This window comes from Rhipicephalus microplus, chromosome 5 (genome assembly GCF_043290135.1).
Source record: "Rhipicephalus microplus isolate Deutch F79 chromosome 5, USDA_Rmic, whole genome shotgun sequence".
In the NCBI taxonomy this organism is placed as follows: Eukaryota; Metazoa; Arthropoda; class Arachnida; order Ixodida; family Ixodidae; genus Rhipicephalus; species Rhipicephalus microplus.
Genome location: NC_134704.1, coordinates 56,265,551 through 56,287,592, shown reverse-complemented (window position 1 = coordinate 56,287,592; position 22,042 = coordinate 56,265,551). Strand labels below are relative to the sequence as shown.

General features: G+C 47.3%; 1 protein-coding gene across 1 annotated transcript; it reads left to right on the top strand.

The window, feature by feature from the left end:
• The first annotated feature begins 1,368 nt into the window (after window positions 1-1,368).
• Ppa (F-box and leucine rich repeat protein partner of paired) lies at window positions 1,369-3,271 on the top strand. Its single transcript, XM_037425456.2, has one exon. The coding sequence runs from the start codon at window positions 1,491-1,493 to the stop codon at window positions 2,733-2,735; it is 1,245 nt and encodes a 414-aa protein (XP_037281353.1). The 5' UTR covers window positions 1,369-1,490; the 3' UTR covers window positions 2,736-3,271.
• The last annotated feature ends 18,771 nt before the right edge of the window (window positions 3,272-22,042 follow it).

The following is a 22,042-nucleotide window of genomic DNA, read 5'->3' as shown; positions in this document are numbered from 1 at the left end:
GTAAACAACAAAAACAGACAAAAGCACCGCAACCGCAGCTTCCGAGCGCACAGGGAGGGCAGGAGAAGAACCGGCTTTCGCTTTTTTCCAGCCGCTTTTCTCTGCTTTGAACGCCGAAAGAAACCGGCGCTCTGGGCCAGGTTACACTTGAAAAAGTGGAAGCGCCTTGCCGACTCCGGTACTGCGGCGAAGAAGTGCGCTGACTCTACCGTGGCGCCCTTCGAAACCAAGCCAGAAAAAGTGCTCGAGGAGATGTTGCTGGTGCCGTCCCTAAATTACAGTCTTGCCCCCTCACCCCCCCCCTCGCCTTACTTGCTCTCAGGAGCTGCTGTAGTGCGCATAGGTTAAGCTACCCCCAGTGCTGCTGCTCTGCCTCCCTCCTTTCCGAGATGCAGAGGCCCCCACCATCAACCCAGCTATATTCCACATCGGAGCTTTTTTCGCCCGTTTCTCCGTGAAAGAAGAAAAAAAAACAAGTCGAAAAGGAAGCAAAGTGGGGTGCAAAAGATTTCGAGTGATGGAACTCCCCTCTTTTGACGAAAAAGAAAGCGGCTCTGAGGAACGCACAAAAGGGCGGCAACGCTGTTTGAAGGATGCCGAGAGTTGTGTACGGTTTACGATCGGTGCTTGCTAGCATCTTCAAGGCCCTTCGTCATTTCGCTTTTGACCCACGTACGCGAGATGAGCCTGTTCCCTCGGGGACCACGAGATGAGGCCGAAGTTTCGTGATTGGCCGGTGGGGACAGCTTGAGGTCGGAACGCTCCCGTTATTGCCTTTTCTTCCGCACGCAGACATTCTCGACTTCGCAGCTCAACTGTTTCGGATGGGTGACCCAGAGAATTCGTACTGGACGACTAGGAAAGGAACACTGCACTCTTCGTTTGGCGCGTAACATTGCGACATGACTGACACCACGATATGCCCCGTAAATGCCGGGACCTGCTTCCGAATCGCTGACATGGACAACTTTTCGGAACCTTCGCGTGCCTGTGTCGGTAGCGACGATGCCAACGACGAACGAAAGTGGTGCTGCGGAGCCCCCGCTGTGAGCGCCTGTGCGTGCTTGACGGCCATTAACTTCAACGGGGACACCGTGTCAGTGCTGGAGAGTTGTTTCTCCTCGCGCCACCACTTGCCGGCGACGACGGGCGCGCGTTTTTTCCGATGGTGCACGCAGTCCCCGTTCGGCGCGAACGGATTCGGATTTCGCGCTTTCGATCCGCCGGCGCGCTCCTCCGCCGCGGCCGTGGCGCGCGTTTTTCCGCGCCAGAAAGTGAAAAAGCGCGCCAGAACGGCGTCCAACGAGGGCCGCCCGGAGCGGATCACGTGGTACCCGCCTCGTGACACGCGGGGCGTGCCGGGAAGGAGGCGCCTGTCGGCGTGCATCCCTGCGAGCTGGCGCCGCCGTCAGCAGACGAACTCGGCGAGTGGCGGCCGACGAGCAACATCAGCAGCGGCGGCGGCGGCCGACAGCGATTCGTGCTCGCCCATGGAGACGGGCTCGCACGGTTCGCCGCACATATCGCGGCTCTACCCGGAGATACTGGCCCTCATCTTCAGCTACCTGGACGTGCGGGACAAGGGTCGCGTGTCGCAAGTGTGTTCCGCGTGGCGCGAGGCCGCGTACCACAAGTCCGTGTGGCGAGGCGTCGAGGCCAAGCTCCACCTGCGACGCCCAAACCCGTCTTTGTTCCCCAGCCTGGTGCGGCGCGGCATTCGGCGCGTTCAGGTGCTCAGCCTAAAGCGCTCGCTGCGCGACGTGATTCAGGGCGTGCCGAACCTCGAGTCGCTCAACATGATCGGCTGCTTCAACCTGACCGACGCGTGGCTGAACCACGCCTTCGTGCAAGACGTGCACTCGCTCAACGAGCTCAACCTGAGCATGTGCAAGCAGATCACCGACAACAGCCTCGGTCGCATCGCGCAGCACCTCAAGGGCCTCGAGAGGCTCGACCTTGGTGGTTGCACGGACGTCACCAACACCGGGCTGCTCCTCATCGCCTGGGGACTGCACAACCTGCGCTCTCTCAACCTGCGAAGCTGTCGCGGCGTCTCGGACGCGGGCATCGGCCACTTGGCAGGCATGACGCCCGCCACCGCCATCGGCACCCTCAGGCTAGAGTCGCTGTGCCTGCAAGACTGTCAGAAGCTCACCGACGACGCGCTCAGGTTTATCAGTGTCGGACTGCTGGACCTGCGGAGTCTGAACCTGAGCTTTTGCGCCAGCGTCACCGACGCCGGCCTGAAGTACGCCGCTCGCATGGCGCGCCTGCGGGAGCTTAACCTGCGCTCGTGCGACAACATCTCCGACCTGGGCCTGGCGTACCTCGCCGAAGGAGGCTCGCGCATCAGCGCGCTCGACGTCAGCTTCTGCGACAAGGTCGGTGACCAGGGTCTGCTGCACGCATCGCAGGGACTGTTTCAGTTGCGCAGCCTGAGCCTCAACGCGTGTCCCGTCAGCGACGACGGCATCGGGCGCGTCGCGAGGTCCTTGGGCGACTTGCAGACGCTACACCTGGGTCAGTGCGGACGCGTCACCGACAAGGGCTTGAGCCTCATAGCGGACCATTTGAAACAGCTGCGCTGCATCGACCTGTACGGCTGCACCAAGATCACCACCGTGGGACTGGAGAAGCTGATGCAGCTGCCCAACCTCGGCGTGCTCAACCTGGGACTCTGGCAACACCAGCTGCACCAACAACAGAGTCCGCCGCAGCAGCGGCACATCCGGTGACACGCCTGCGTAACAGTGCCTAATCGCCGTGTGTGACGCCTATTCGTTTGTTTGCTTGCTCAAAGTGATGACCGCCTTCTTCGCTGTGCGCGGGAGGAGACTCCGCTACAAGCGGTTTATGTTTCTTCTTTTCACTCTTGCTCAAGAACGGGAACACTGTGAACACAGAAATGTGCGGGATCAGACGCTGGATTAAGAAAGTGGGCGTGCCATCGCTCCGTCGTCCAGAATCAGCAACGACCCGTCCTACGACATTGTAAGTACTGCGACGCCGACAGAAAAGAACCCGCCACACAGAGAGAGGCGAGCTTAGCACGTATATGTCGCGCGTGTTTACTGGACTGGTCAAAAAAATTCTTCCTTCTCGTGCCACAAGGAGACGCTTCGCTCCTACCTTTGTGAAGTTGTAAATACTTTGTATAAAAACAGCTCTTGTACATGTTGCCCTGTAAATAAGTTATCCGAGAGCGACGAGTTGTACATACGAGTCAACGAATTGATTGCAGCGCTAGTAAAGTTTGTTTTCAGAAAAAAAAGCAATGCAGCGACCGTGTCATTATTTGCCGTAAGGCATATCTAGTTTAACGTAATTTTTCTCACTTGAGAAAAACTAATTTCTTCTTCGAACCTAAAGTGCCCTGGACAACTTGTACATCTTTTTGACCGCCTTGTGCGCGAAACAAGTACTGTTTTACGTACGTGACACTGATGCTCCCCGCATATTGCTGAAATGAGCATGACATGATAAAGACGTCAAGTCGAGGCTCAGCGATGCAAATTGTAAATTTGTGCTGACAACTTAAGTTTGATAAGAGGGTCGAACACGTCACACAATCTACGACACTTCCAAGTCACGCGATCAGTTAACACGAACTTTCCAATTGCCCTTCAGACAGTCCAACGAGATTACCCTCGTATCCGCCATTTCACACTGGTTACTACTAACTGATAACCATGATAGTAGTATCTGGGGTTTCACGTGCCAAAACCACGATGTAAAACGGCACGTCGGAGTGTAGGTGTCCAGACCGCCTTGATCGGGATTGAACCGGTGACATTTGTGTCAGTGGTCAATAACTGTCACCTATGTACCATCGAGTCGGACGATGTGCTCATTACCAAAACAAGTCTTGCTTCAAGTGCGATTCCCACGAAATCGCAGTTTGTGGTTAGACGCTCCGACTGGAAAATATCGCGCCGAGATAAAAATCTTATTATTCTGTGGTGGTTAAGGTAGCAATAATGTATTTCTTGTGTAGGTTTTGATGTATTTCAATGACGTGCTCTTAATGCAGCTTCAGAACCGTGAAATTTCAGCACGCGTGTAATACGGGCTACCCAGCGAGTCCCTTCGTGCACTTGCCGGGGTGGTCGGTGGTGCCCCCTCTCGCGGGGCGCGGGTGCTAGCCGGATCATTGAGAAGAGTTTCTCGTGGTTTTTCGGTAAAATGTCGCGATTATTTATTTGTTATTTCAGCAGCTTATGATATTAAAGACCTTGTTGGGTCATTCCACGTGAGATCTAACAAGGCTGGTCGACCACTTGATTTTCTTTCAAAAGTTTATATACTATTACCTCAACGAAGGGATCTGCAATGGGTTCCTTGGGAAAAACTTTTTTTTCTTTCTTGAAGCACAGTACATCAAAAATTACGCAAAGGTGGAGTGCCACGCTTATTTGCTCTGCTGTTTTTTTTTCTTACATGAATTACAAGAAAAAAATAATAAAGCTATGAACCTCAAATTCGGTTAGCTAAATATAGACGCAATGGCGCTTACAAGCAAATGATTTTAGATTCTCTGCCTAGTGTAGATTTCTAATGAAAATTTTCAAGTTCGACCCAGAAAACAATTTTTTGTCTACGTATATTTTGCATGTCTTAATTTAAAAAATAAAAGGCGTGCGACAAGGCGGTGACGATTCGGCACTACTTTCACAGCATGCTTATTTGTAAAACTGCCAAAGCTTATAATGTTAAAACTTTTCTATAAAAAGATAAAAACGTTCTAATAGCGCGCAATGTAAACTTGTGATGACGTTGATAAAAACAGCCCATTTTTCATGTCTTAAACTTTCCCCACTGCATGAGCTTTCGCGATCAGTAAATACACGTTGCATACTGTGGTCTCACTTGCAGTTACGGCCCGTCAAATAATGCGCTTGCGCAAGGATAGGCAATTGTAGATCGGACTTCCTCCCCACTAAGTATGGAATGCAAGCCTATACTTCAGTTTCTTGAAAGCCAAGAAGCACTGAAATAGCTGTCGGCTACACTGAGGACGCCACTTTCGCAACGATTTGGTCACGGAGCGGCCATGAGCAAAGCAAGCGTGCACAGTCAGGTATGTTCCGGTGTAAAAAAAAAAGGGCCCGTCGAATAAGGCCTTCGCGCAAGTCTGAGCACAACATGTGTGTCTGAAGATTGTACGAAATTTGTGATTGCGTACGGCTTTTCTACTTTGCAGGATATTGTATTAAATAAACTATGTCTTGCCACTGCAAATTAGCAGTGATAAACGCAGTAGTGAGTGATTAGAAATCAGTTTGTATGCATGGGGTTCCTTGAGGCACTGCGGCGTCAAACTGTGACGTACAAATCGATAACTCTGCGAAAATTTCGTGTCTTTGAAATGAGCTTCTTGTGCTTCGAATGGTAGTAGCCTGTACAATAATTTTGCTATAGGAGCCGCCGCCATGAAACGCACAGCTGAAGAGCAAAGCGCGAGCACTATCGGAGTCAAATGAAATGTGAGCAGCGGACTGCTCGCACGGCCAGTATATAAGTCGTCTGCTATCGTCATCTGGGATGGGCAGGCGCATTCTGTTACCTGTAGTTTCGCGTTTGTACCCTTGACTCCTGGAGCGCCACCTTTATGGTTTTCACTGCGATCAATTCGCGCAGTGAAGTTTCTCTGGCGAAAGTGGCTGTCTCCCGCGTGTGGGAAGCGAGCGCTCGCTGCTTCCTCACAAGAGTTGATTGATTGATTTCTGGGGTTTAACGTCCCAAAACCACTATATGATTATGACAGACGCCGTAGTGGAGGGCTCCGGAAATTTAGACCACCTGCGGGTTCTTTAACGTGCACCCAAATCTGAGTACGCGGGCCTACAACATTTCCGCCTCCATCGGAAAGTTTCCTCACAAGAGTTTCCATGGTGCTTCCCACCAAGGGAACCCTGTCAAACATCAACTTCCACGTCGACGCCTTGAAGTGTTTCTTGTGCGGGCGCTGAAGGCGGTCGGGAAACTTGATCTGCAGACAGCGAATCTGTGACCTTGGCCGATCGCCTCTGTTTACGCGAGAAGCACTTGCACTGGAATCATGTCGTGGCCAAGTTGCGCACCAGTCACCTCGGGGCGCTTTTGTTTAAATATACAAGCACGTAATGTATAGACGTGCTTTTGTTTGGGTTTACTTTCAACACACAAAAAGTGCGAACATTGTCTGCTACGGCCGCTTTTGATATGCCATGTTAACAGCACGTGGCTGCGATGCGTGCAAAAGCCGGATAAAATAGCGGCGCTCCAATGCACATGTGTGGGTGATGATGAAAACATTTTATTATGAAAATTGTGGGGAAGTTACCCCCGGCTGTATCGCAATCTATATCCGTCTGAGCACGCGAAAAACATTTTATTATGAAAATTGTGGGGAAGTTACCCCCGGCTATATCCCAATATATATCCGTCTGAAGACACGAAAACGAGCCGCCTTTGCCCCGGAAAATGCCGGTCTGTGAGCGCTTCTTTGCGCGTTAATCCAGCACTCCTGGTCGCACCCCTTACCTAATAAGTTCGAAATTGGCGTCCTCAGTGCAACCGACAGCTATTTCAGTGCTTCTTGCCTCTTAAGAAACTGAGGTATAGGCTTGCATTCCATAGTTAGTAGGCAGGAAGGCCGATGTACAATTGCCTATCCTTGCGCAAGTACTTTAAATGACAGGTCGTAACTGTAAGCGAAACCACATTATACAGCATGTTTTTTATTGATTCCTAAAGCTTATGTGCAAGAGATTAAGTGGTAAAAGTTTAGGAGATATCAAAATTGTTGTTTTAATCGTCGTCAGAAGTTTTCCTTGTATGCAGTTTTCTTCAATATAGCACGTTTTTATCTTTTTATAGAAATAGTTAACATTATAAGCTTTGGTAGTTTTATAAATAAGCATGCTGGGAAAGTAGTGCGGAATGGCCACTGCCCTGTCGTCAACCTTTATTGAAATGAAGGCCTGCAAAGTAGGCTAAAAATTGTTTTATAGGTCAAGTTAGAGAATTTTCTTTAAAAATCTACACTGCGCTGAGAATCTAGATATAATGGTTCGTACTGAGAATCTAAATATAATGGTTTGTAAGCGAAAATATGCCTATATTTAGCTAAACAAGCTTGAGGTACGTAGCTTTAATATTTTTTGTGAAATTCATCGCCAAAGTCGGAAAAAAACAGCCCAGCAAGTAAGCGTGGCACTCCGCGTCTTCGTTGTTATTGATTTACCGTGCCTCGAAATTTCGTTTCTCTGCAAAACCGATTGCGGATCTCTTCTTTTCGTTCATTAGGCAATATATAAGATTTTGAACTAAATTCAGGAGGTCAACCGGCCATGCTTTGTTAGATCTTACTTGGAACCACCGGGTTAGTTTATTCTGCACTGATTTTGAGCATTGTAAGCCTTGTTTCATGCATGTGTCAACTATATATACTGCGTCACCATGCGGCATCAGGGAGTGGATCGACGGCAAGCCGCGATTTTAACGTGACATGCACTTAACAGAAGAAAAAGAAAACGCGTTCGATCGTTGGAGAAGAAAACGAAAAAAAAAATGACAAGAACATTCGAGCAAGCGTTTCGCTAGCGCAAAAGCTGGGTATTTCCGTACTGGTTCGCTGGTCAGCACCTACGTCCGTACACGGGGAAAAAAAAAAGTCCTTGGAGAACAGCTCGCGCCGATGACAATGGTGCCGGCGATCTGCTGGCGGCCAGCTCAACGGAGGCCTTGGCCTGGAACGATTTCGCAAACCCTCATTGCAACGGGCCGTTACGGCTGCTCCCAGACGCCCCGACTAGAGGCCATCGCTGTGCTCTGCCACCTATTGCTACACACTCATTATAAACAGCCGTCCCCCGCGAAAAAAAAGCAGGGCTCGTACGCTGCGTTGGTAGCCTCGCTCGTTGCGCTAGTCTGCGGCTTCGTCGTCCTTCTGATTGGCCGCAGTGTCGAGACGCAAAAAAAGTCGGCGTAACTCTGAGCGCAAGTTTTCTCGAGTCGATTGTCGCTCTGCGAGGTCGTCACGCGACTCGCAGCATACCTGAGAGCACAGGTCGGCAAACATGAGTGGAACCCACTTGGACTCACTCGAGGAATTTATCTTGCGCTTTGGACTCACTCCGACTCACCAAAAGTTTCCTGAGGCGGACTCACTCGGCCTGTCACTAAACTTTCCTCCAACCGGATTCACTCGGACTGTAATGTATTACCCACCTGGATTCACTCACACCGGCTCAAGGCTTGGTCTGAGTACGAGTAAGCCGACTGACGTGTGGGTTCGCCGACCTAAGCTCCAGAGTGTGTTGTGACAAAATCACGTTCCAGAAAAAAGAGGATATATAGCCAGAGTAGCCGTCCAGATGGCTACAACTGGCATACTTTCACTTTCACTTTCTTACCTTAAAGACCCCCTAGAGGGGGTATTACATAAGGGGTGGGAAACATACAACAAATGTAATACATACGCAGGATGGGTATAAGTATGAACAGGGGTAACCAATACAGAAATAAAATAATACATGTGCAGGATCAGTATACTCATTAACAGGCGTAACACCTTGCAAAAAAAAAAAAGAGAAGACAAAGCGAGAACCAGTGGCACAAAAAGGAACAATGTAATGTATTCGTCTTCGCGTACAGGATGCAAGAAAGCAGTGTTTATGACAGCGATAAGAGTTGGTCTGTATACAGGCGATTCAAGTGGCACTCACAGGCACCGCCAGCTTTGGTTGTTAAACTAATACGCTTACCTTTGCGTAATTTCAGGTGAGTTGCTGTTATGAAACGTCGGACACACGAAACCGACCATCTTAATGCGTGTGCGTCTATGCAGTGGCACTGTTGAAGATGCAACACGTCAGTGCCAACAGACACACTTCGGCAGCACCGAAACTCATCGTAGAAAACAGTATATGGTCGCAGCGCTTTCGAATTTACAAGTGCACGTCTGTGAATTTCATTCAAGTATAGAGAGTCGCGTGACAGAACATGCAGTCAGCCCCGCCGTAGTGGTCTAGGGGCTAAGGTACCCGGCTGCTGACCCGCAAGTCGCGGCATTGAGTACCGGCTGCATTTTCGACGAAGGCGAAAATGCCGTATAGGCCCGTGTGCTGAGATTTGGCGGCACAATAGAGAATCCCATGTGGTCGAAATTTCTGGAGTCCTCCACTACGGTGTCTCTCATAGTCATATAGTGGTTTTGGGACGTTAGACCCCGCATTTTATTATAAAGAACATGCAGTCATCTTTTCGTAATCGAACATCGACATTCACTTTGTAGAGCATGACGTGAAACGTTATTCTTGGCCTTTCAAAAGTGTCGTTTATAGTCATTCATGGGAGCAGCGATCTGTATATAATTTAGCAACGTTTGTACGTGGCGCGTGGCAGTTTCGGTGCGAAAATCTCCTTTCTCTCATTTTTTGAAGTACTACATTTTTCCCTACTATAGTGCCAGCCGTTTATCCACACTCAATCGCTTCTTGCCGTCCAGCTTCGCAGGCGCGCGCATTTTTAGCCGGCGTTTGTGACCATGAATTCGTGGGTTGCATATCATGCCCAAGGATCGGATAAAAAGCGGCCACATCCGTGTACAGAATGAAATTGGAATGCTGCGCGTATTTCGGGGCACCCTATGTGTTCTGGCATTCGTATTGCAGCGCTGAAGTCGTTAAGTAAGACTATCTCTTTCATTTTAGCCGCTGAGCAAACTAAAATGTGTAAACTTTTATCTATATGTCGCTCCCTCTCTTGATATATCGCACGATGATTGCATCGCTAATGCTGTCACAAAAAGTGCGCTCGGTCATCCTGCACCTTGGATGGTATAGTAAGTGTCTAGTAATCGGATTCTGCGTTACAGTGCCGATCTGTATAGGCGTGTGTGCTTAGAAATGAAACTGAAAATCAATCGCTTCCTCATTCCAAGCCAGCCGTGAACTTTCCAGTTCGACGCTCGTTTGCCATCGTCTTCTTTATGTGAAGGTGGTGAAAGCAGATGGTTTCCTTGTATGACAGGAGTCGCGTTACCTTTTTATCACTTCGCCGATTTCGATATACTTCGTATTAGAGCCGCATTCGCAAGCAAGGAGGTTCCCAGATCTTGATTGGTGCAGTGATTATTTTAAACTGAAGTGTACGGTTTCTCGGGTGAGTACGATTGTTAATATACTACGCTATGCCTTGTCTTTTAACTGTCCCAAATGATGCCTTGCAGGCGAGCGATCATATAGAGGTTCTTGAATAACATGGTTGGCTGGAACTCTGCAGAGTTTGCTTCTTGCTTCCCTGTGTGAGCGTCTGTGAGCTAATACTGACAAAAGAATATAGCTATTCACGCCAGCAAGAAACTGCACTTGAATCCATGACGTACCGACTCGCTTGGGCGACTACTTCAATATGAGGGCTGCCTCGCGTCTTTCGCTCTTTTTGCATCTTTGTGTCGAATCTCTCTTACTCTTAAGGCGTTGGTTAAGGCTGTAACGCCATGATTGTTGGTTCGATAACATTATATCATAAACTTACATTCTTTTTCTTGCATAATCGAAGGGGCTGTAACGAGAAGCAATACATTGCTTGTATTGACGTCACAGAAGCCGCTATGTTGGAGCACGCACCATGGTGGGGGCGTGAAGTCTCGTTAATGCTATATGTGCATCGCATGCGGGTTCCTTCATTATTCATGCGTAGAAACCTAAAGTGTTCTATAGCCGCGTGGTGATCACACTGAACCAGGTTAACCCATACGTGATTATGCTTTGACATCACCATTGCCTCAATGCTGGAGTATCAGTAAGTCAAGATACTGTGTCGGTGACGTGCCAGCTATGAAATAGATGACATTATATTAGTTCAATACCTATAACGGCTTGGTTACGTTGGCGTAGAAGAATTCGACACTACCAGAGATATCAGCTAATGATAAAGTTTCCTATTTCTAATGCTAAGATGGGACTGAGCCGAGTGCGTGACTCAGTGGCGCTCCGCAGGACCAAAGTAAATTTATTTTCCTTCCTTCCTTCCTTCTTTCCTTCTCTCCTTCCTTCCTTGAACCCATACCGCACCACCGTGACGTACCAGATAGTTTCATGTGTTCGCGCCTTTTATGAGAAATATAACGTTTTAGGAACTATACTTATTTTCGAGTAGGGTACACAAAGATAACGTTCGTTGGAAACATACGCTACCTCCGTCACTTAACGTGCCTAACTAATAAGATATTGTGTGGGGCATGCGCAGTTGCGACAGTTGAACGATAACGCAAAGCTTTGCGTGCCCTATTAATTCTTTGAATTCCTTGCAATACAAAGTGATTTTTATTTCCAGGCGAACACTCTGCTATTTTCGTGCAAACGGTGTCGATATCTATGACGGCGCAGATGAGTAACGTCAGATCATACAGCTGGCGTCATCTGCGTTCTTTTTAAATTTACTAACTGCAGCGTCCACAGAGAGGCAGGCTACTTTAGCGGCTCACCAAAAAGTAGTTTTCTAACATATATAGGGCACATTTATAGGAGCCCGTTGCAGCTGTGTCGATGCGCGATTTTTTTTTTTGATATCAATTGGGCTTGTGGCGAAGTTAAAAATTCATCTTTATTCGTCTTCTCCGAGTGCTTATAACTTATCCACGTGCACCTACCCGACGTCTGCGCGCAAACAAGCTCCAGTCCTTGTGCGCCGGCTTCGTTCTAAACATAGTCTCCCAGAGTCATCGATTAACGTCATAGACGTAGTCCGCGCTTGTGGTTCTGCAGGATGAAACTATGTGGTGGTTGCATGTCGCGAGTGTGAAGAACCGGGCCTAGCTAGCTTTTTATACACGCTTGCATGGCAAGTACATACTATGCTTACCGCCAGCCTTTGCTAGCTATGCTTCTCTCACAGTCCTCGGACTGTGAGAGAACGAAGTTAGGAGTATGAAATTTAATAAAAAAAAGCAACGAAAGAGCGAAAATATAAACGAGTTGGCAGCAGCCGATGCTATACGTCTTAGCCCGTGGACTGACCGAAAGCCCGACTTCCTCGTCCAGCCTTCTGTGCGGTTTTCTGTCGAGGCCGTAGCGAAATGCCGTAATACGACGGCGTCCCACTTACCCGCCTACAGGTCCTCGCTCATCTCAAGAGACACACGACTCCCCCACGCCTCCTGGGAATACGTTTATCGCTAACGTTATCGCTCTTGCGCCCAGCGCTTGCCCCCCGCCGGCGAAGGCGGATTTCACGTCTCCCGCGCCTTATCGAAAGACGGGCTTTCTTCTCTGTTGTCTCAAGGGCTGCGTTGAGGATGGACTTAAGAGGCCTTCGAGTCCGCGGTCCACAATCTGCGAAAGAAAGAACGAAAGCAGAGGACCGGCGAATTCTCTCACTTCGGCCCAACGGGCCCCCAAGTTTCTCTGCAGGGAATTCTGAGCAGCAGCTCGAGTGACTTCTCGGTGGAGTGATAAGTGGACGCCCCGCGCGCTAGCGACTGTTTTAAGCGAAAGAAGACGTTTAGATTATGCGCTCCGTTCGCCTACTCCGCCGCCCTTTTGTTGTCGGGTAAAACGTCCATATCTGTCTGTCTTGGGAGCGCCGTGGTCGAGAAGATGGCTCCTTTTAGTTCACCGATAGACGCTCGCGCAAGAAAAGTTCAGAAATAAAGAAAATAAAAATTATCGAGAACTTCTTGTTCGAAACGGTGCGTTGTGGATATCCTTGCCGCAGAACTTTTTCAGTAAACTGGTAACGTTTATCTCATTTTTTCCCCCTCGGTGGCTAGGAAAATGAATTTGCATATTGCTCTGTCTTTTGTACGCACTAGCTGCTTTACATAGAATCAGTGCCTAGTCAAGCCCGCATCTTCAAAACAAGAAAAAAAAACCCATGACTTGAACGGGTCCTGTTTGGCATTGAAGGAGCGGTACACAATACTTCGAGACTTCAACAAAATCGTTAAAATGGGTCAACAGTTTTAGCACGTCACTATTATTCGGGGTTTTTGGCGCTTTTGTGGAAGCTGACACAGTTGCCTGAAACAAAACATCCAAGAACAAAAAGAAATTGCTATAATATTATAGTTTATCCGATATAAGACAGGTTACCTTTACGCATTATTTTTTTTACTCGATTTAATTGAACAGTGAGTGCACTTTTACAACGTAATAATCCAGGTGTGTGCGCTGTAAATCCCCGAGAATACGTTGCGAGGACAGCCACTCTGTTCGTTCGACGCTTTGCGTGACCCGACAACGTCTGACAGCACAGAGCACATACTTCGTCTGTGCGAGAAAAAAATATAGATATATAAGCCTCTTCTACAATAAATCAAGAGAGAGTACAGCTGCACAACACCAGCTCGCGTGAGCTGAGCTATATGCAGACGCAATCTGTGGCGTAAATGTACGTGGTATTTTAGCGCGGTGTAGCGAGAGATGTGACTTATTTTTCCGTACGACAGTTACGATTGCTACATCGTTCATTGGTATACCTGTGTTCAGCTCGGCACAGTGGAGGTTACATCGTCGCTTCACGTTACCGGAACTTCAAGCTTAAAATGAGGAGACAATAATGAAGGAACGTTATCGTCAGATGTTTAAGGCTCTTACCGTCAGTGCGTTTCACTGTATCCGGTTGGACTGTTCTTCCTGTTTGCACCGCGCTTCTGTTTAGTCACGGATAACGAATGTTTCCTGTTATACGTTCGAATATTATGTTGAAGCAGAAAAAAAAATCAACCAGAACCTCAGATATGTCTTGGGATTCCATTGTAAGCGTAATAAGCCGACTTAAAGAACAAATAGCACTGATTTTATAGGAAATTGTTCGTTTCGGATGATGTCAGTGCATAGTTAATTCTGTTCAATGCCGGAAATAAAAGAGGTTCATGCCTGCGGCGTAACGCGCGTTTGCGAATTGGCAGCTTAGTGAACGATAAGTAGATTTGGAGCGACTCCAAATGTTCGTTAAGAAAATTCCCTGAAATATGTGGGCAATGAATTGTATGGGGAGCGTGTGTGATTCATGAAAAACAATAATTTCAAACATATTTTGATTCTTAGGGGAGAACTGGCCCAGGCAAAACAACAAGCGTACACCTAGCAAACATAGGCGGAATAAAGTATTCGATGCTCAGTGATGTTCCGTACTATACGCCAAAAAATTCCCATCCCGAAACATGAAAACTTCCTAGACATGAAAAAAAAAAAATCCGCTATATTTCTGTGTGCCATGACAGTAATGCGCGCACCCACCAACTCACATATGTAACACATGTTTGCAACTTCGTGTTTATGGCTATAAAAGTAACGACTACCACCTGCACTCCTGCTCAACACAAAAGCATGGCCTTCTTAACTATAATGTGCTGCTAGTAAATTGGGTACATGTAGGCTTCGTGACCAAAAACCTGGAGTGAACTATCACTCCATGCAATCATCAGCAACGAGCTTCTATTCGGGCCTGGCTTTCGTAATCTATACATGCCCCTGAAGTGATTGCAAAATGAGGAAGCCCACTATGACCGATATGTCTCGGTGATCAAGGTGGAATTTCATCGTTCCGAAAATTCCCTGCAGTATCTGAAAGCTTCTCTTATTTTGCATACTTTAATCCGAAATGGTGACTCCAAATTCTACGAAAAGGGGAAAATTCACTGCACGGAACATTGCACAGACTATGGTCACACCACAGCTAATGCCGCTTACCGTCGCTAGCGTAATGTTTTAAAGTTTTTCACACTAGACGACTTGGGAGTGTTCTCTGCAGCTTGCGATCATGTACGTGTGAGCTGTAAGCTATGTTGAGTACTTCGCAGGCTTCAAAGGAGGCCGCGGCAGGGTCAAATTATATTAGTAGCACGGTGTGAACCGTCTGCAGTTTATTCACGCCGTAACAGTTGTAACTGACGTTAGTTACTTCCACTGTGTCAGTACTTGCGCGAACATAACACATGCGTAAGCCTATCAAGCACAGCTCATGTTACTAGCACTGTTCGCATTAAGACCGTCATGAATGTGCGAACTTTACCATAAACTTCCACGAGATTATATATATATATATATACTCACTCACAAATGAAGTTTATTGAAAAAGGTTCAAAAAATAAATAATGGAGTGGGCGTGCATGCAATGTCACAAAGAAGCCTCGTGTTAACGGATTGAAAATTTGGAAGTATACTAACACCTTGCTAGATAGCATAATTCCTTGAGCGTCAGCGCAACTGACGGTTCGTTCACGTGAATGTCTGATGGTAGGCGTATTTGGCCAGCCCCGGCGACTTACACACACACTGCTACACACACTACGAACGAGCACTTTCTCGCATGTGCCTCCGCATGTGCGCATGATGCAACTGAGCGTAGGTGCCGCAACTGAGGTGCGTTCGTTCGTAGACAACTTTTCAGAGATCGAGGCTGACGGCGTCACAATCGCAGTCATCCGTAACGTGCGTCATCCTCGCATTAATTACGGCACGACTGTAGTGATTGGTGCCATCATCATTCCGCATCACTTCTCCGTCGTCGGTCAGTGTCGGGTCGCTGTCCTCCGTATACAAGGCGCCCGGAACGAGTCGCCGCGTGGTCTGGCAACGGCCGAGATCCGAATCACCTGCACGCGCTCCAGGCAGGTGGAATAGCGACGAGCGAGCAACCCGTTTCCACCTGCGGCATATCTTCGCGGCGAACGCGTTTTATAGGCGGATGCCGAGAGCGGCAAAAGGTATACATAGCACGTATACCCGCGCCCTGCGGCTCTCTAATCCGGACTTCTGCGGCGGCGCAAGAGAAACAAGAGAAATGCAAGAAGTCGTTTCGACAGCAGCTGCTGGGTTTCAGGCTAGATGCTTTTCACAGTGCAGTGGGCACGGAAAGCGACAGCATGCACCGTGGCAGATGACTGAGATGACATGTTATCGTTTGCAGCTGGACATTAGGTCTAGTGTTCGATTCCCGGTTGCTCCTTCCACATTGCGGGGCCTGTCAGCAGGTATCGACACTCGTGTACGTATACCGTAGTATTCGGCATACATGTGTCATTGAACGCAGGATGGTCAGAATTATCTGAAGGCCTTTTGCTGCACACCGTCGCGTAAAGGAAACCGTCGATTCGGAGAATAAATGAATCAGAAAAGAAGAGTGTCCATGTTTAGTGTTCCCCCATCACACAATCAATGGCATAACTTTTTATCAAAATTTCTGCCTTGCTCAGCTTGCGCATTAGTTTCCCTAGAAAGTGATGCATTGTTTGCAACTAAGCAAAAAAAGTAGAAGGAAATAAAGAGAATCAAACAAATGTGTGAATACATCAGAAAAAGAATAAATCTGACAAGTTGATTTAGGGTACATAGATTAACAAATGATCTGCGGGTACACAACTTTCATCAAACTTCAGTTTAGCTCAGTTTTATTAACAAGACATCGTCATTGAAGTCTGCACACGCAGGCTTCAATACCGTCTATAGGGCCAAGTGACGACAAAACCTGGCGCTGTAAGATCCCCAGAATTGCGTCTCATTTTCTAAGCGTCGTGTCTCTTATGTTTCATAAATATACGTTGCGGAAGCTACCTCGGACCATTCAGACGAACAGATTCAGTGCAGAAACATTCTACAAATTCATCAAGTGCATGGCTTAAATTTGTCGCTTTACATACAGTGTTGTACTTGCCCGACATGCTGTTCAATTATTCTTTTGATTAGCGTTAGAAAGCTCCATAATCGGCTCATAAAAACCGCATTTTGCTTTGTTCATCGAACAGCTTGTGGTGACATCATTTTCTTACGCGTGCGGTACCTATGGCGGTATAAAACAACGATTGAATTTGCTTTAGAAATGAATCAAATAAGGAATCTCTGAAGCTGAATCGGTATATACTTGGCGGCTAACTTGTCACTTCAATGTGTATCACTGCTTCCCTTAAAATTAATGTTACATTTCATGCTTGCCGCGCTGTCGTGCTTCGGCGTGTTTCTCTGATAGGTTCACAATGAAATATCCACTCGAAACTTTTTTTCATTAACATGTGCGCCGCTCCCTTTGTTAAATGCCAGTTAAACGAACAGACGCAGTTGCCGCTATCTATAGCGTTTATCTTGCGAACCGTTTCGCGTTTCTTTTTATATTTAAAGAAATCGTAATTCATTTCTTAGCTGCGCGATAGCGTCGCGAAATAAAAGCCTTCTCGAACAGCGTGCCGGGAAAGTGGCTTGTCAGGTCTTGTTCAGCAATTTCGCCGCGCGTAGTCTACAAGCAATCAGTTTCAAACTTTTTTTTCGTGCTCGACAAAGAGAAGCCCTCATTCGCTCAAGAACACTTGCCGGCGTCGTAAACGTCACTTTCCTGCAGAGCCACGCCGCCTGCGTCCGTACCTATAGCGCTCTTTAATGAAGGCAAAAAGAGCTTGTTTGTTTACTTGTTGGCTGTTTATGTCGCTGCCGACGACGGCGCCGTAGCTCGGGGGCGCCAAAGGTGCGTACTGCGATGTAAACGTTATCATATAGAGCCTATCGTCACGTTATTGCGATGGTGAAGAGCCTTGGTACTTGTCAAAAGTGTCAGTTAACAAAACTAGCTGTCACTAGATTAACCTATCTATCTATCTATCTATCTATCTATCTATCTATCTATCTATCTATCTATCTATCTATCTATCTATCTATCTATCTATCTATCTATCTATCTATCTATCTGTCTGTCTGTCTGTCTGTCTGTCTGTCTGTCTGTCTGTCTGTCTATCTATCTATCTATCTATCTATCTATCTATCTATCTATCTATCTATCTATCTATCTATCTATCTATCTATCTATCTATCTATCTATCTATCTGTCTGTCTGTCTGTCTGTCTGTCTGTCTGTCTGTCTGTCTGTCTGTCTGTCTGTCTGTCTGTCTGTCTGTCTGTCTGTCTGTCTGTCTGTCTGTCTGTCTGTCTGTCTGTCTGTCTGACTGTAACATATGCTGCTGGTGCTGTATACGGACCACTAGACAATGGTTCGAGTAGCATGCGAACTAAATCAGACCGACCTCTCTGCCTTCTAATAAATCATCTAATCTCTCTCTCTCTCTCAAGGCTATCATAGTATAACTGCCGGTTGTTCCGTCGTAAAAAATTAATTCGCTCAAAAAATAAACTGTGTGAGCGTAACCCAGTTTTGCACATCCTTCACAACGATGGCTCTGCCATTTTCCGGATGACACGACGCTGTTTCCTGTCCTGAAAGCTTCGTTTTGTTTTCTCACCATAACCATGATATGAACAAACTGCACACGTATACTGTCAAGTACTGGTAGTTTTAACCTGATACTTCTACTTCGGTGCCCTTGAAAAGTTTCAGTTGCTCGGCAGTTTGCAGAAGTTTCGAATAATTGAGAAGACGTATTATGTAAGCATCAGCACTGAGTTTATTAAGTCTTGAAAGTGCGAATGGAAGGAAGCAAAACAGGACGTTGACAGAAGTCAGGGATGTTAACCAGTTTAGTTTAACCGACATGTTACCCTGCTCAGGGGAAAGGGATGGCGGTGTAAATTGAAAGAAGAGTGAAGAAAAAGAGAAAAGTAGGAGGAGCGCACACACAGACACACACGTCCCATTTCTTCACTCTTATACGAAGTATCCCTAGGAGTCTATACATTGCAGCCGCTCGTGCAAGTATGTAGTCCTTGAAATTTTTGAACAATGCCTTCGTAACTATAATTCTCGATGACTTTTCGGGATTACCTTCCAGGACAGTTGCTAGCGACATTGATATGTCTTCAGGGTGAGTGAATTAAAGCAATTCCTAGTGATTATCTCCGCGCAGCGTTGTGAGGACAGTCGCAGGTGGACTGCAAAGAAAATGCAAAGGCTGGCCCGATTGGGCGACAGAACTTGGTAAACGTTGTCTTGCGCAGGTTCTCGTTGTTTCTTCGCATACTGTATACGCGTGCGCCCGCTTACCTTCGTTTAAACATTGCGTTGTGGACATCCGTGCTGCAGCCGCCATCGCTTCCAGTCATTGTTGTAAGCTAGCGGACTTGAGGTTCTCTTAGTGCCCTGGACACAACGGTTAGTCGTCAGACGTTTCTCTATTAGTGTACCGTGTTCCTGATTTGGATTATACTCATAATGCGGGACTCATTTGTCTCGTAATTGGACAGCGCGTGGACTTCATGATTGTCGAGGCACCCGGTCGTTTCTATACAGAACTCCGGACAGGTCATCCGCGCAACGTTTCTTGGGAAAGGTTGCCATTACTGTGAATGCTTCGTAGTGACCATCAATCTTTTGCGGATGCGAGATGCGCGGACAATAATAAACGCAGGGGCAGGCCTACAGACCCTCCAATTATACCAAGTTCCATCAGCGGCAATTGTGTTGTGATGCCGTCGCTCGCTGGGAGGCCAGAGAGGCCGCGATTTCGGCGTAGTTTAGCTCGTGGAGCGTAGCGCAATATATAGTATTAGTCTTAATCTAGTTTCTCGGTCGTACTTGCGGGGATGTGCCAATTTCTCCCTCCGAAACAGGGCAGCGAAAATTTGTCGCTGTCTAAGCTTTGACTCGATCTTTCGCCACGCTTTGGCCGTTGGACTCATGAGTAAAGCATCTTATATTTTGTTGCCCTTGTTCTTGCCAAGGTGTGATTGTCACGGGACATTTACACGAAAAGATTTCGTCGAACAGTACACAGTGCAGATATATGCATCGCCTAAATTTTCTTAATGTTGAAACACGCATTCACCGGCCGATATTCGACGTCGCCTGTACAATGCTCTTTAAGCACATGCAAGACTGAACCAGTCAGACCCTTTTATACGCGCGCACATGTAACACTCTGGAAGATTTGAAACACGCCCTGTGTTAATGTTCCTGTTAACACTCACTGACAGAATCTGAAGGCAGCACTTCATTTGCACAGCTGCTTAGAGCTGCGACACCTTCTCGGCATGCTCTTTGATGGCTCTCCGCATGCTCACTGGGCTCGACCGAAGAGAAGCCACCCTTCTTCATCGTTTATGGCTTGGAGTGGCATTTACAAAATCTTATTTCTTTGTCATAGGAATGGCCGACAACGCTCTCTGTGATGCCTGTCATTGCGAAGAGACGCTATACACCACATCCTGTGCGACTGTCCGTTGTGTGACATCCAGAGACAGTCACTGGCGTCCGTTTTCGCGCGCATCGACAACAGCCAAATGTCTGTGGACACTATTCTGTCAAGTTCCCGAGAGAAGACATTGCAACAGAAGGCGACAAAAGCTCTGTTGAAATTCCTCCGAGACACGGACTTGAACAACGGCTGTAACTGCAATGTCACACACCGCGAAAGACAAGACTGGACTATGACTCAGTGTGCGCGCGCGTGGTGCCGAATGTGACGTGTTTATCTCTCTTCCCTCTCTGCTCTTTCATCTCCCCCATCCCCCTCCCCTGCGCAGGGTAGTAAACCGGCTGACTATAGGCTGGCTAACCTCCCTGCCGTTATTTTCCTCCTGTTTTTCTTACTCGGCATGCACGTGGTAATCAAAGCAGCGTTTGTGCGATGCGCAACACAAAAGCGCTGCTGGTGTTGTTGTGGGCTACTCTCGTCAACGAAACCTCGTGAATGACTCTTCTGCATATATACACGTGTTTTGCGACTCTTCCTGCCCGCCTCGGTGAAACAGTGGCTACGGTGCTCCGCTGCTGACCCAAAGGTCGCGTGTTCGATTCCGGCCGCGACGATCGCATTTCGATGGAGCCGAAATGGCAGAGGCCCGTGTACTGTGCGATCTGAGTGCACGTTAAAGAACGCCAGGTGGTCGAAACTTCCGGAGCCCTCCACTACGACGTCTGTCATAATCATACATGGTGGTCTTGGGACGAGAAACCCCCAGATAATACTAATATTGTGAATCTACGTATCGTGTATAGATATGCGATCGCCGTATATATCAGTCTCCAAACGACACCGAAAGTAGAAAGTCAGACGATAAAGTAGGCTAGCATCTCCGGAAATATTACTAAGAAAAGATTATCTATCGCAAAAAAAAAACTGGGTCTGGTGACTAACTCGTGTACAAAATGTTATCACGACGTCACAGCGGCCTTTATACATAACGCAGGCGGAAATGCGATCGGTTTGTTTACGCCCTCTCGAACTGCGAAGCTATCTAGATGTATGCAATCAATCAACGTCATTCTAAAGGACGCTCCTGTCGCACTTTTTATGAGCTGTCCGTGTCCCCTCTTCCAAGTTCGAAGCGCAGAAATTTCGACGAGACATTTTCTTTCCGCGAACCTCTATGGACCTTTATAAAAGTTGCTTACTTTCTTGTTCTCGCTGACGTCATTGCAAGTATGATTGTCAGTAGCTATAGCCCTGCATTCTACGGGGTTGATATATGCTCGCCTTATGAGTTTGTTTTCCTTTGCCTGGTCATGCTGATTGTCTGCTGCATGTGCGTGTTGTCGAGGCTCAAGATGTAATTTTTTAAGCTGGATAACTCATAACAACAACAACAACGACGACGACAACAACAACAACAACAACAACAATAACAATGGCTCTTTCATTGTTTAAATTATTTCAGGGTGAATTTGTGAGAATAATAGAAATCGATTACCTAAAATCTTAATCACGTGGTGGAGTCCAGGTTCAGTACGTATAACACAGCGAGTCACGAGAATGCACACGCAAGCGATTCATTCGTGCTGATAGAAAGTTTATAGCCAGCTTTTCATCAGGTACTGTCGTCCACTGCTTAATTCGTGCATATGGAGACCGAAATTTTCATCACACAAACAACGGTGTCGCTCAATAAAAAAAACTTACTACACGAATGGTCACCTTGCCTCCAAAGGCTTCGCATAACGTCGATTCCCAAGGTACGTGGCATCTGCCGTACTTTTCGTCAACTCGCTTTCGCGTTACTGATAAACTCTGTATGACCCTTCTTGCTCGAAATTGTTTGGTAGTAAAGCAATCGTTTTGGCGCACACGCACAAGCTTTACTCGTGCATCAAAATGTGCTCTCCGTCGCTGATTAACTCGCCCTTTGTGCCGCACTCCACCTTGTTCTCATTTTCTTTTAATGATTAGACATCTTTT